Genomic DNA, 16,323 nt, shown 5'->3' with positions numbered 1-16,323 from the left:
CTATTACCAGGGCCTGCTTCCTTCCTACCTTCTCTGGTTCTTGAGTGCATTGCCTTTATGACTTGCTTGAGCTTTGCTAGCATCAAAAAAATAAACTTGGACCCAAGTTTTCTGCTTCACCTTCCAGCATGCAGCTCTATGACCAAGACAGAGCTAGTCCTTTTTCGTCTCCTTGTTTGCCCACCTTAGGCCTAGATTTTCTAAGACACCGCGGGCCTGCGATAGCCGGCTTTCGCACCCAATAGCGCCATCGTAAAAGGTGGTGCTATTGGGCGCGAAATTGGAAGCGAAAAGGCTCCTTACCTTTTTGCCGTCCATGCTATTTTCACGGCATCCGCCCTGGTGCCGCCCCGACTCCTCCTGTTCCAGTCTTGACGCCGCCCCTTTTTAATGATCGCACGCGAAAAGTCCCTTTTCGCGTGCGATTGCTTTGAAAAATGACCCCTTAGTGTGAGAGATGTGTAGAGGGACATTTTCAAAGCCATTTACTTTGATAAATAATAATTTACCTAGATAATTTGGCCTAGATGAAAATTACCTTCCTCTGTCTAGGATTCCATTGTGCAGGTAGTTTTAACTGGATGCAAAAGAGGTGTTCTTGGGCATGTTTAGGTCAGAAAATAGTGTATATTCAAGCTGTTTTCCCCCTTCTTGGCCATTTGCACAAATAGATGCAAAGTATGCGTGTGCTTTTAATATGCATACTTTACACTAGCTACAGTTAGGTACAATTAGCTGGCTTTGAAAATTAACTACAACGTAAGAGTGGTAAAGTTTGCATGTATTTTGCAGCTAGGTGGCTCACTGATCTTTGCCTCCTTAAAGTTTAAGAAGCAAACTTGAAGCAGACTTCAGAGCAGGTTTAATATCAATTTTCCCTGTAATTTCATTTGTATGCTGCTTCCCATGAACATATATAAGAAAAACTGATGTACTTAGAAAAAGTAGGCATAAACAATATGAAAAGAGTTATATTACCGCATCATGACATGGGCAAGTCACTTTACCCTCCATTGCCTCAGGTACAAAACTTAGATTGTAAGCCCTCTGGGGATAGGGAAATACCTACAGTACCTGAATGTAAACTGATGTGATATCTCAGATCGAATGTCGGTATATAAAAATAATAAATAAATAAAATAAATCATGAAATTAGATGAAGGTATTCTTAATTATATTGTAGAACAGATAAATAAAACTTGAATAAATGAAAAAAGAATGACTGACTGAATTTTGCTACTGGTGAGAACTAAGCTAGTAGTGGATGTGAACTGTAGACATACAGGTTTGATCTTGTGTCGCCATTTCTTATTGTTGAGAGACACCTAACAGTTCTGTTTGTGTGCAGGTACAATTCATATCTACAATATCTGCAGGCATTTGATGAGATTAGGTCATTCTTTAAAGGTATGTTATAAAAACTTTATTTGGTTCCTGAAATATATTTTATCCATTTATTTTAATAATTGTGATTATTATATAAAATGTTACCAGTGTTCTCAAATGCTGCATTTCAGTGGCACTATACTGACATCAAGTGGCTGGCTGAGTTCATGTATGAGTTATTTTATATCTGTGTTTTAGATCTGGGTATTTAAAATTTTTAGAACAGTATAGGTACTTTATGTGATTTGATCCTTTCCTTATGAAAGCAAATTAATGTTTTAATAATACAGTTGTTAATTATAGAAAATATACAGTATTGATAGGAGTTCTACAAACTATGCATATGTAATTACACCAGATGCACAAAAATATATATATATTATAAATGATCATTTTTATGGTGCCTGTGCCAGTAAATATATTTTTTATAATATTTCTAACTCCTGCATGGTAGTGAATGGACCCCTATGCTAGCTCTATATGTTGTATCTGATAGTTTACTTGCCTTTCTGATATTATAGAAATTACTTCAGTCAATAAGGGAGAAATGCTGTCACTCTAACACTGTATACACATAGGGGTAGATTTTCAAATAGCGCGATTTGGCGTACTTTTGTTGGCGCATCAGGCGCCAACAAAAGTACGCTGGATTTTAGTAGATACGCGCGTAGCCGCTAAAATCCGGGATCGGCGCGCGCAAGGCTATCGATTCCGTATAGCCGGCACGCGCCGAGCCGCACAGCCTACCTCCGTTCCCTCCGAGGCCGCTCCGAAATCGGAGCGGCCTCGGAGGGAACTTTCTTTTGCCCTCCCCTCACCTTCCCCTCCCTACCCCTACCTAACCCACCCGCCTGACCCTGTCTAAACCCCCCCCCTTACCTTTGTCGGGGGATTTACGCCTCCCGGAGGGAGACGTAAATCCCCGCGCGCCAGCGGGCCGCTAGCACGCCGGGACGCAACCTGGGGGCGGGTCCGGAGGGCACGGCCACTCCCCCGGACCACCCTGGGCCGTAACCACGCCCCCGGGCCCGCCCCCGAAACGCTACGGCCCGCCCCGAAAACGCCGCGCGGATCGGGCCCGCCCCCTCGACACGCCCCCCCTCGGAAAACCCCGGGACTTACGCGAGTCCCGGGGTCTGCGCGCGCCGGTAGGCCTATTGAACATAGGCACACCGGCGCGCAGGGCCCTGCTCGCCTAAATCCGCCCGGATTTAGGCGGATTTAGGCGAGCAGGGCTCTGAAAATCCGCCCCATAATCTTTTTTAAAAATAAAAAATAATTCCATGTGTAGCCCTGTAGGGTGATCTTGTCCAATTGTAAAAGAGCTATGAGATAGATTTTTGTGATCTGTTTGACATGCTTGATTACTGCCTTCTTTTGTTAAACTAAACCACAAAATGTGTCAAAGGCAAGTCTAATACTTCACCACTTCCATACAGGGCTAGCAAGGAATTGTTTACATACCTTGAGTTTAAAAAATGTTACTGAGAAGACTTGTGAATCTTGTCAAACCTAATGAAGCCGCCTTTACATGGGGTTTTAGGACTGTCTCTGCTCTCCAGCATGTATTACAGTATTGACGATTACAGTATATATGAAGTTTATTATACTTCTTTTTTTAAATGTAAGTTTTTTATTAATTTTCTAAACCATATAACCAGATACGATATAACTTACTTAACACATTATTAGCTATGCTTCAAACCCCCCTCCTTCATCCCTCCCATCCCCCCGAGTGGTGGATTCAAGGTGTCAGATGCTAGTTCCACAGCCTGCATCATTGAGACAAAAGTTACATGTCCATATCCCTAAGAATACATATCTGCAAGTAATGAAAGACAAAAACAATGTGATGAAGAAGCAGCAACACTTCCATGTTACAAACTCATAATATAATCCAAGAAAGGTTTCCATGTTGTGGAAAAGGAAGACATTCTATTGTATTTGGCCGTAGTTAAAGAAGCCAGCCGGTAATGTAAATGTAGTTTCCCCTGCACGTCCCTGATTCCTGGCATTTGATCCGATTTCCATCTTAAAGCTATTAAGCTGCGTGCCACAATGAAAATTTGGGTACATAATCACTGCTGGGGTTTAACCATAGTCCCTGGGAATATATGTAACAGCGCCATCTCAGCAGATGGGGTAAGGTCACCGCCAGGAGGCTAGTAAGTGAAGTGAACAGTTTTCCCCAAAAAATTGTAATCTTAGGGGCTTCCCACCATCTATGGAAATATGTGCCTCGAGCCCCACATTTGCGCCAGCACAAGTCTGACACCTGTGGGTAATACTTATGAAGTCTATCCGGGGTGAGGTACCATCTGTAAATCATTTTGTAGGACATGCAACGGACTCATTCTACAGACTGACAGATAACATAGTCTGACGGACAGGAACCCACCCTCAGCATTCGAAAACTCCACCATTATTCATCCATCCCCCATCCCCCCTCTCAGATGAAGGACGCCCAGCAGTTATCCAGTCTACTTTAGACCAAGGACGCTCTTTCATCTCGTAGCCTCGCCCAGTCCACCAGGACACCCAGTCCCTCACTCCTCCATTTCCAACCCCACAGAATTCTCACCCGAACCCCTCCGTTCCAACAAACAGATGCTCATCCAAAGCCCAGACTACTCTGAACACAAGCAGAACATGACTCAAGGATACCCGATTCCCATCCTCCACCACAGCACCATTACCAGGGAAAAACCCCTCACACTACTCCAGACACGCACCACCAGATCCCTTATCCCGATCATGGTCTCACCTTTAATCCAACTACTGGGTCTTGCACTACTCTCAGTATCTCTTTTTAACGCTCAATCGATCACAAAAAAATCACACATTCTAAATGATTACCTCCTCGACGCAAACCCATACATCTGCGCCATAACAGAAACATGGCTTAAACCGACAGATGCAGCCCTGACAAACCAACTACCCACGCATCAATATGACATCTTCTCTCTTCCCAGACAGAAAAAAAGAGGCGGCGGACTGCTCCTAGCGGCCAAAAAGGAACTTAAACTTACCCTCCAACCAATTAAGTCAGCCTCTAAATTAGAACTAGGCCTGTTTAAATCTGACCATCTGCAAATCCTCCTTATATACGCCTCTCCTGGTCTTCTAGACTCAGATGCCTCTCCCATAGTTGAAATCATAGCCAAACATATCAACCTAGATGCCCCCGCTTTGATACTAGGGGACTTCAACCTCCATGTCGATTCGATCCCACTCTCTACTAACTGCGAAGCATTCCTCACATCTCTCAAGGCTATGGGCTTCACACAAATCATCAACAAACCCACCCACAAAGCGGGACATATTCTTGACCTGATCTTCATCAACTCCAGTTTTTCACCTTCTACCCCCCCAGAATGCACTCCAGTTCCCTGGTCCAACCACTCTCTGATTACCATCTCCCTCACAAGCAAGGAAAACCCCAAAACACAACCCACTCAATCAACAGTTCACTACAGGAGATCCTGCTCCTCAGAAGTCCTCAGCGAGCAACTAACAAAGGAACTCCACAATCTAGAAGTCTCTGACCCCAACTCGGCACTCCGTTCATGGTTTAGTATCACAGAGTCAATAGTGAACAAAGTATGCCCTCAGGCAACCAGAAGAATCAAACAGACGTCTAACAGGAAACAACCATGGTTCTCTGACGAACTCAGAGAACTTAAGCTAAACCTCAGACAAAGAGAAAACAAATGGCGCAAAACCCCGTGCCCGAGCACACTAAATGCTTACAAATCTACCTTACACATTTACAGAAACGCCACTCAACGAGCAAAAAAAGAGTTCTACGGTCACAGAATACATGACCTCGTCTTTGATCCTAAGGCTCTATTCTCCTATGTATCGGAGTTCACTAAAACCACTACCCCATGCATCCCAGACGAACAAGCACAAGCAAAGGCAAATGAATTGGCAACTTTTTTCCACAACAAAATTTCTAACTTACTAACAGGCCTGCCTGTCAACTCTACCTCCACACACATCTCCAGACCCCTCCCTCAAATTCCGGACCCTCACTGGAGTCATTTGAACCCACCTCCTCCCTGGAAATTGAATCCATTATAAAGAAAATGAAACCTTCATACCATCCACTGGACTAAATCCCAACCAAGCTTCTTCTATCGGTGCCAGACTGCATCTCCAAGTACCTAGCCGACATAGTAAACTGCTCACTATCTCAAGGAATCTTCCCGGACGTACTCAAAATTGCCACCCTCAAACCCCTTCTTAAGAAAGCAAATCTAGATCCTAGAGAACCCAACAACTTCCGACCTATTTCCAATCTACCTTTTCTAGCAAAGATCATAGAAAAAATAGTCAACACCCAATTATCAGAATATCTGGAAGATGACAACATTCTCCAGTCATCGCAATATGGATTTCGCAAAGCGCTAAGCACCGAATCCCTCCTCATCTCCCTCACAGACCATCTCATCATGGGTATGGACTCCGGGCACTCCTTCCTTCTAATACTCCTCGACATCTTGGCAGCATTCGACACGGGGAATCATTCCACTCTCCTTAAACGAATTTCGGACATCGGGATAACAGGTACGGCTTTCAAATGGTTCGACTCCTTTCTCACGAAACAGAGGCTACAAAGTAAAGATCAACAACAAGGAATCTCCGCTCATCAACACCACAAGAGGTGTTCCACAGGGCTCCTCTCTGTCTCCTACTCTATTCAACCTATACCTTCTCCCCCTTTGCCAGCTGCTTACGAATCTTAAACTCAAACACTATCTCTACGCCGACGATGTCCAAATCCTGATCCCTATAACCGAATCCCTCACAAAAACACTGAAATTCTGGGACAACTGCCTCCAAGTAATCAACAACCTCCTTACCACCTTAAACCTTGTGCTCAACACGTCCAAGACAGAAATGCTCCTAATATCTCTCAACCACAAAGATAGCCTACACTCAAGTCACACCAACACCCTGGTCAACCAAGCAAGAGACCTTGGAGTTATAATTGATAACCAGCTAAATCTAAAAAAGTTCATCACCAACACAACCAAAGACTGCTTCTTCAAACTTCAGGTATTAAAAAGACTCAAACCGCTACTGTATTTTCAAGACTTCAGATCGGTACTCCAGGCTATTATATTCTCCAAATTAGATTACTGCAATTCCATTCTGCTAGGCCTTCCCGCTTCCTCCACCAAACCGCTTCAGATGCTACAAAATTCGGTCGCCACAATTTTAACAAACTCCAATAGAAGAGACCACATCTCACCTATCTTGAAAAACCTACATTGGCTCCCAGTAAACTTCAGAATTCTACACAAGTGTCTCACCATCATCCTTAAAGCTATCTACAACAGAACACCCATCGATTTACACTACCCACTCACGCTACACTTCTCTTCCAGACCCATCAGAGAAGCATACAAAGGTACGCTACACACCCCCCCAGTCAAATTCACACACCTCTCATCCACCAAAGATCGAGCCTTCTCGACAGCAGCGCCAACCATCTGGAACAACATGCCCCCAGACCTTAGACAAGAACCTTGCACGCAGACATTCAGAAAGAAACTCAAGACTTGGCTATTTCTACAAGCCTTGCCTGATCTATGACCTCCCCAACTGATACAACTCGCCTTGGTCTGCCAGTCGACGCTCCCCATCCCTGACATGGCTTCTGACGTTATATTAATCAGTCCTGAGTTTTATGAACTAAAACTATTTTAGTCAGGAACATTTGATAGCCTACAGCCCTAAGTATAGGAGACTAAGTACACATTTGATAATATTCAGTCCTGAGTACAAGTGATTATTATAGTCCTATAGTCTTAAGTATATGATTAGATATTATTTATTTCTGAGACTAGATATTTATTTCTATGTTAGCCATGACTCTGGCTTTTCCTCCTCCCAGTTCAAGTGCCCCTGTTTTATTGTAACTTTCATTCACTTTTTCTCTCTTCGCCTATTGTTCACGTTGATGTTAATGTTATTGCACAGATGTTTATTGTAAACCGATATGATATGATTGGTATCATGAGTGTCGGTATAAAAAAGCCCTAAATAAATAAATAAATAAGTCTCTTGCAACTTGGCAGAGACAGAACACCTTCTAGCCATGCATATAATTTCACCCCAGACTTTAGCACCCCAGACTTTAGCACCCAACGGTTTACCTAAATTGGCTTCCCATTGCCCAATTCCTCTGGGAGGAATAATTGATATAGTTTGGATATAGACCCTTTAATCATGTCACTATGTAAACAGTAAGTCTCCATTAATGTCCTGCCTGGGTGGAGAGTTTGAGATCTTTGTAAGGACCGTATGTAATGGGTAATCTGTACATACGCCAAGAAATCACGATGATCAAAATGAAATATGTCCGCCAACACGTCAAGAGAAAGAAGATCCCCCTGGGACATCAAATGTCCTATGGTTGTAACTCCCTTGTCCTGCCAAGATTTCAATTGCTGGGTTTGATAACCAGCCGGTAATTGCACATTGTGTAGGAGGGAAATTTTGGTAAAAATACCCATAATCCCCAACTAAACGTCTTCGGTTCTGTTTCCAAACACGCAAGGTAACGTCCAAGGGCCAAGAAATGCCCTTGACGGGGCGCCAAGTACTATGGGGCTGCCATGGTAGGGTGGTGAGAGCCATGGGACCAAGAATGGCTTGTTCAATTTATATCAATCACACCCAACGGCTCTCACACATCAAATGTATTCCAGGCACTGATATATAACAATATAACAAAATAGTAATGTACCTGGTTTCTCTCTAAATTCCTTTAATCCAGCTACCATACCAAGAAAGTACTATGTAGTTTCGTAGGACCACGTACTCGTAGGGTCAAGGTATTTTACCAGACTCTCTTTACGGCTTCAGGTCCATTTTACTTTATATATATTTTTTTATAATTTTTAGTAATTTTTTACTTAGTGATTTTTGTGATTTTTACATCAATTTTCATATATTTTTCCTTTTTCAAACTGATGAAAGCTCCAACAATTACATTTAAGATGAAAGTCAATGTACTAACAATATAATAACACAGTCACTTTTTCAAATCCCAAGAAAATAATTTCAGCAGTGAAACTCATCTGCGCAGCCCAACACGATCGCATTTCGGACCCCTGCTCTCAAGGTCCTGCTTCAGGGGAAAAGTTTCCAAGCTTGTTCCGTGACACTCCCAGGGCAATCATCACAAATATATGGTTTTCTCCAAAAAGCTGTCTTCATCCACTAATGTAGGTGCGAGCCCTGCTTGGACTCGCTTCTCTTTAAACCACAGCTCACCACTAGATGCCTTTTCAAGAGCTAAAACCGGAAGTTCCTCCCACCAGAGTTTACCCTGATAAATTAAAATCAGTCTCCATTCAGTTCGGGTAAAAACTTCCTTTACCTTAAGTCTCTCTCACATCCCAGTATCGGTTCCCAATCAGGTCGGGTTTATACGTATTTCCTTTAACTTAGGTTCCTCTCACGTCGTTCTTTGACGCCAACCCGGAAATGATGTCAACTGTTGATATTCCGCCGTCCAATGAACGTCTGTCCTCAATCAGGTCTTATTTCTTTAACTGCCTAAAGAGTTTCTAGTCCTCTATCACGTCGTTCCGTGACTTGAAGTCAAAAAATAGTTTTCTATCATGTCGGATTTTGTCCACTTCACTCGCAACGAACAAACGTTTCTGAACCCCAACAGTCCTTCTATCATGATTTCCAAATCCAGCCCAAAATCTTTCACTGCTAATACCTCCCTTTTATCAGCATTACGTGATAGATAACTCTGAATTTTTTATAGTTAAAAGGGAGGTATTAGCAGTGAAAGATTTTGGGCTGGATTTGGAAATCATGATAGAAGGACTGTTGGGGTTCAGAAACGTTTGTTCGTTGCGAGTGAAGTGGACAAAGTCCGACATGATAGAAAACTATTTTTTGACTTCAAGTCACGGAACGACGTGTTAGAGGACTAGAAACTCTTTAGGCAGTTAAAGAAATAAGACCTGATTGAGGACAGATGTTCATTGGACGGCGGAATATCAACAGTTGACATCATTTCCGGGTTGGCGTCAAAGAACGATGTGAGAGGAACCTAAGTTAAAGGAAATACGTATAAACCCGACCTGATTGGGAACCGATACTGGGATGTGAGAGAGACTTAAGGTAAAGGAAGTTTAGGGTTTACCCGACCTGAATGGAGACTGATTTTAATTTATCAGGGTAAACTCTGGTGGGAGGAACTTCCGGTTTTAGCTCTTGAAAAGGCATCTAGTGGTGAGCTGTGGTTTAAAGAGAAGCGAGTCCAAGCCGGGCTCGCACCTACATTAGTGGATGAAGACAGCTTTTTGGAGAAAACCATATATTTGTGATGATTGCCCTGGGAGTGTCACGGAACAAGCTTGGAAACTTTTCCCCTGAAGCAGGACCTTGAGAGTAGGGGTCCGAAATGCGATCGTGTTGGGCTGCGCAGATGAGTATCACTGCTGAAATTATTTTCTTGGGATTTGAAAAAGTGACTGTGTCATTACATTGTTAGTACATTGACTTTCATCTTAAATGTAATTGTTGGAGCTTTCATCAGTTTGAAAAAGGAAAAATATATGAAAATTGATGGAAAAATCACAAAAATCACTAAGTAAAAAATTACTAAAAATTATAAAAAAAAATATATAAAGTAAAATGGACCTGAAGCCGTAAAGAGAATTTGGTAAAATACCTTGACCCTACGAGTACGTGGTCCTACGAAACTACATAGTCCTTTCTTGGTATGGTAGCTGGATTAAAGGAATTTAGAGAGAAACCAGGTACATTAGTATTTTGTTATATTGTTCAATTTATACCCATTGTTGGGGTGCCTTATGGCGATTGATGTCTAACAGGGCTTTCAATTGGGACGCATTATAGTACCACGAAATATGTGGGACACCCAGTCCACCTTGAATTTTGGGAAGATAGAGAACTTTCTGGGACAATCTAGGGGTGTGCCGCCACCAAATAAAATAAAAAATATTTTTCTGCCAGCTGCGAAGTATTGACGCAGGTATATAGACAGGTAGGGACGAAAAAAGGTATCGGAATTTTGGCAGGACATTCATTTTGGTAATCGCAATCCTCCCAAGCCAGGAAAAGGTGCCTCTATTCCACCTACTCAGGTTAATAGTGAGTTTATCAACCAAGGGTTGGTAATTAAGCTGGTATAGGTCGGCCAACCGTGCTGAAACCAAGATACCCAAGTACTTAATCTGCGATTTAGCCCATTTGAATGGATATTTCCCCGCAATTGTCTGGACTACCTACTGGCTTAGATTGACATTAAGCAACTCGGACTTCTCAATGTTAACTTTAAGCCCGGCCACCTCTTTAAACCTTTTGAGTTCCTGCATCACTCCCTCTAAACAATGAATGGGATCAGTAAGTGTGAGCAGAATGTAATCTGCGAATAATGAGATTTTGTAATCATGAGTTCCTAAAGTGACCCCCTTAATGTCTGGGGAAGCGCGGACCCTAGTCGAGAGGGGCTCCATATAGAGAGCAAAGGAGACAAAGGGCAACCTTGCCTTGTGCCTCTCCCTATAGCAAAAGCCTGCCAATACCCAGTATTAACTTTGACCCTTGCTTTAGGGGCATCATACAATTTTTGTACCCATCATAGAAAAAAGGGGCCAAACGCCATCCTTCACAAGGTGGCAAACAGGAAAGGCCAATGGACTAGGTCGAACGCTTTTTCAGTGTCGATAGATAAGACTGCTGGTATCTGTTCCCGTTGTACCCACTACATGAGATCAATGACTTTGCGTACATTGTCCGCCGCCATTTGTTGCGGGACAAAACCGACTTGGTCAGTGTGTAACAGGTGGGGGAGAAATCTATTAAGCCTATGGGCCAGCACTCTGGCGAAAATCTTCAAGTCCACATTGATAAGTGAAATGGGCCTATATGAGCCACATTGCGTGGGGTCTCTCCCTGACTTGGCCAACACAGTGATGCCCGCAACATTTGCTTGGGGTCCTATTCTTCCATTTTCTCGGAGGCTATTAAAAAACTGAGCTAGAGGTTCTGCTACCAAGTTAGTGCGCTTTTTATAGTACACTCCGGACAGTCCATCTAGCCTGGGGGATTTACTCAGTTGAAGAGATTCAATTACCAACTCTATCTCACTGACAGAGATGGGTGCATCCAACTCTTGTTGTTGCTCAGGGGATAGACTAGATAGCTCAGTATCCTGCAGATAATTAGTTATATTAGCCTGATTAATAGCCTGCTCGGGTTCGTACAATTGCTGATAAAAGTCAGAAAAGGCTGCTCGAATCTCTAAGTAATCCGTCAGCATATTGCCCTTGGCATTCTTAATTTTTTGTATCTTGTTCTGGGCTTGTCTGGTTTTCAATTGTCTTGCCAGCAGGCATCCTGCCTTATTCCCACCTTCATAAAACTTCTTCCTATTTATCTCCAGGGCATGTAATAACTGTTTATTATCTAGCTGGTAGAGTTCCGATTTGAGGGCTAACAGTTTTTGATAGCACTTCTGCGATTGGGTCCTCATGTGCTCCCTGAAAAGACCAGTGATGTGTTATGGTTATTGATGTTTGGGTGGATCCTTGGACACTGTGGCAGCTGACCACACCCATGGGGGGCAGTCCCGTGAGGGACCACAGTGTCAGGCTAGACTCTGGACACACAAACACAGATTTGAATCTTTTATTAAACAGTTTTGGAAACCACCAGAGGTGGCAGTAGTGAGTAGTGGATGTTGAGCCCAGCTGGGCAGGTCTCCCACAGAACGCTGGAGCAGCGAATCCTCTGCTAGGCTGTGCTGTAGTGGAAAGAGACTGAGAGTTATGAGTACCTAATGAGAAGCATTCAGAGTCCCAGGTAGAATTAGGAGAAACTCCGAGACAGGGAGAGCAGAGAGACTCAGTTGTATTGTACTCACGTAGCAGTAACAGAGATTCCACTAGACGAGAGATCTGGCACCGGAACAGAGGGCAGGCCCTCGAGGAGCGAGTACCTGGTTCCAGTGAAGCAGTACTGTGGAATAGATGGTAGTTGTACTCACAGATGGAAACTGTTAGTGAAGTCCTCCAAGTAGAAAGGTTTGAAGATGCAGGCAGCGACTCAGGGAACAATGGCCCTCGAGGAGCGAGCACCGGTTTCCTGATAGCACCTGAAAGAAGCAGAAGAGGTCCCCAAGAAGTGGGTACCCCGTTAGCAACCCCGAAGGGTGCAAGAGTTCCAGATAGCGCTGGAGTAGCAGAGCAGCTTCAGTACGGAGAGCGAATCCCATCTGTAGAGTTACCGTTGCTAACTCGATGAGCTAGCAAATACTGTAGGCTTAAATATCCAGGCAGCATGACGTCATATCAGGGGGATGCCCCTGAGGTTCGCACCAATGTGGAAATAAAGATGAGGGCGGCATGCGCGCGCCCTAAGGTACCTTGGAGGAGCATGGCGGGAGGCAGCACCAAAGCCGGTCCGGGGACGCCGGAAAGGACGGCAACCAGACTTCGTGGCAGCCAGTAGTCCGAGGTGAGTGGGAGGAGCCGCAAGTAGTGAGAGGTAGGCAGGGCGAAGCCATCAAAGACCAACGGTCGCAACATGATGTCAGCTAGCAAAGCCCACCTAGCTTGGTGTTCAAGGCGTTTGCATGCAACAGCCCTAGAAATAAAGAGCCCCCGTGCAACTGCCTTTGAGCATTCCCACAAGGTACCGGGTGAGGTATCGGGGTTGCCATCAATCTGGAAATATTCATGCATTTGAGATTCTAATGTATGTACAAAGGCTACATCATGCAATAAAGATTCATTTAACTTCCAAAATCTATTCCCCCCGGTCACCAGCGTCCAGATCAACCACCAAGCTAATAAGGGCATGGTCGGACCAAATTATAACATCCACCTCTGCATTTTGTGTATGATTGCCCAACATTTTATTTACTAGAAAGTAGTCGATGCGGGAATAATTATCATGGGGAATAGAATAAAAAGTATAACTTCGGGACTTAGGGAACTGGTTCCTCCAAATGTCAATTAAGTCCCAATCCTCAATGATGCTCTTTAATCTAGAGCATATGTTGGGGGATGTGGAGGAGGCTGGGAGAGAATTATCCAGGTCCTGCCACAATGTAACGTTAAAGTCGCCTCCTATGATAATGAAACCTTCAGCATGAGATGACAAAAGGCGGTATATCTCCTGCAGAAAGGAGTGTGCAGAGACACTAAAGTATATATTTGGGTACCTATCCGTATTTTTAATAGTAAATACCTCCCGGTGGGGTCAGCCACCTGAGAAATAAATTCAAATGTCATGTGGGGCCGAAATCAGTATCCCCATCCCAGTGTATTTTTGCAGATGCCCACTAGCAGCCAAAAATACATGAGGGAATTCCTTAAATGCCAAGAGGTGTTCATGCCTACGCCTTAAGTGTGTCTCCTGGATATAGGCTATGTCAGCTTTTTTATGTATTAGTTCTCTGTGAACGAGGAACCATTTCCTGTAGGTATTTAAACCCTTTACATTCAAGGAGAGTATTTTTACCATGAGGACAGCTAAAACAGGAACTTCCACTAGGATGGATGCTGCCAAGGATCCCGGTACTTAATAACATAGGACTACAAATATATAGACATTCGCTTATAAGATGTGACTTTCGAAGTTGAAACAGACATTGAAAACTATAAAGCACATAAGTAAGAGACTCCACCACTCCCCTTTCCTCATTTGGGAAAGATTCGCTGGCCCATTGCAAATCAAGGCCCAGGGGGTTTATAATGTGCAGCGTCACTGACCATTATCTGTCTGCTCCCTTCCCCCCAAAACAGTGGTAACAAACTAGTACCAAATGCTAGGAATTAATCTGCCTTCAGTAGCACCATCAGAGCCAGCCGCCTGCCTGATGGGCAATAAAGAAAAACTAAATAATCACCAAAATGTTTGCGTTGCATTATAGTAAAACAACTGGCAAGCTTGATAGAGCGTCCCAGCAAATCAAACGGTAAAGGATTCTCCAGGAATGCTCCCAAGGTAGTTCAGCCTTTATCCGCTATCGGATTTATGATCTGCGCTTGCTGTCTGTGAAGCCTGCCTCGACCCGTGCCTTGCTGCCGCCATCTTGGAATGGCGTCTACAAATTTAGCCGATGCGGATTTGGGGTCAACTGCAAAATTGAAGGCAATGCCTGCTTGTGTGAAACAGTCAGCCGTCTCAGCCAGCATCTTCACTCTGTAGGTGAACCCCTGACACTGGAAGATCAGGGCAAATGGAAAGGCCCAACTGTAGCGAATGACCTCAGACCGTAAAATGGTGCATGAAGGGCTTCTGTAATGTCGATGGCGCCAGGTCTTTGTAGATTGATAGATCGATATCTTGCCACTTCCAATGAGGGTGAGACCGAGCCAGCTTGATTATTTCCTCTTTCATTTTAAAATTATGAAATTTGAGAGTAATATCCCTGGGTTGATTGTCCCACTTAGGGCCCAAAGCCCGATGTGCACGTTCCAAATCAATGGCAAACTCTCGGTCAGGGGCTTCAGAGTCAGCTCCGTGGCAGGACAGTAGATCTTTGCAAATAGTCGGTGCCGTCTCCATGCTGTCTTTATACTACTCTGTCTCTGGAATGCCCCTTATCCGGAGATTAGCGTGCCGCGATCGATTTTCAAGGTCTTTGCCCTTGTCTGCCATAGTCTCAAGCTCCGATGATAGCTGCTTAGTTTGAGCGGCGAGTGAGTCTACTATTGTGCTCTGATTGTTGGCTCGAATATCCAGTTTGTCTACTCTGTGGCCCATGGAGTTCAAATCATCCTTCATCTCAGAGATACTTGCTAGCAGTTCCGCTTTGTGATTTTTCAGGTTGGTGCGTAACTCCATGAACCAGCCTCTAATTTCTGCCCAAGTTGAAAAATCCAGGTTAGATGCCCCTGCGAGTTGTTCAGCGAGGGGTAGGGGCTCATGGCCCGATTCTGCCGCCTCGGTCACTTCTCCTTGATTTTGTGCGGCCTGTGCATCGTCATCGGGCAGGATTTCCCCCACAATTTTACTAAAGGAGAATTGTTTTAAGCCAGTGGCTCTCTTGCACGTAGTCATCCTGAGTGCTTCTCACACCTCATTGGGAGTGATTAATGCTGGCAGGCTGCTTTCTCAACCATAAAATGCCTCTATGGGAAAGATTTGGAGCAGAGCTGTTGAATTAAGCGGCCATCTTGAAACACTGCACTGGACCTCAACGTTACTCTGCTGATGTCAGCAGCATCTGGAATTGGGTAGAGGAAGTGCACAGTATATGTTCACAGCACAATTTAAGGCCAAAAAGCTAAAATTTCTGTCCATGGTTTTGTTCAGTGTTTCCAAACCTTCTCCTGGAGGCACACTTAGTCAATTGGGTTTTCAGGATTGCTACAAAGAATATGCATGAGATAGATTTGTATATATTAAGTCTCATGTATATTCATTACAGATATCTTGACAATCGAATTGGTTAGGTGTGCCTCCAGGAGAGAGTTGGGAAACTCTGGTTTAATTAACTAATTAAAGTATCCATGCAAATATGTATGTGGCTTTGCTCCATAGGAAATAATATGGAAAAAACAAACGATATACACAGAAAAACACTTATAAAACTAGAAAATAAAATCTGCGATGGCTTACAAAGTATTAAGAAAGGCTTTGAAGGCCAGCATGTATAATAATAAAAAAAAGAATTGTTTCCCATGTCTGCATTATATCTTCTTCTTCTGGAGAGAATGGTGTAACATTGATTCAGTTTCAGAGCACACATTTTACTTTCGCTGAAGAAACAGCACTCCACTTTTCCAATGCTAGAATGACTTGACAGCTCAAAAAGATTCAAGCCAGATCAAAGTACCATAAGACATGTAAGATCAGTATGGAAAGGTATTTTAACTACCCATACCTGCAAAATCATGGACCACTTTTAACATAACAGCACCTGAA

At 43.7% G+C, this 16,323-nt stretch overlaps 1 protein-coding gene across 1 annotated transcript in view; it reads left to right on the top strand.

Moving 5' to 3' along the window:
• The window catches only part of CFAP54 (cilia and flagella associated protein 54), a 1,106,494-nt gene that overhangs the window by 11,850 nt on the left and 1,078,321 nt on the right, over window positions 1-16,323 (top strand). Inside the window, exon 5 of the mRNA XM_029597529.1 lies at window positions 1,349-1,407. Coding sequence (XP_029453389.1) covers window positions 1,349-1,407 — 59 coding nt within the window. The remainder of the gene's footprint in view (window positions 1-1,348; window positions 1,408-16,323) is intronic.

This window comes from Rhinatrema bivittatum, chromosome 4 (assembly GCF_901001135.1).
Source record: "Rhinatrema bivittatum chromosome 4, aRhiBiv1.1, whole genome shotgun sequence".
Taxonomy (NCBI): Eukaryota; Metazoa; Chordata; class Amphibia; order Gymnophiona; family Rhinatrematidae; genus Rhinatrema; species Rhinatrema bivittatum.
This window is presented reverse-complemented; position numbering and strand designations above follow the sequence as displayed.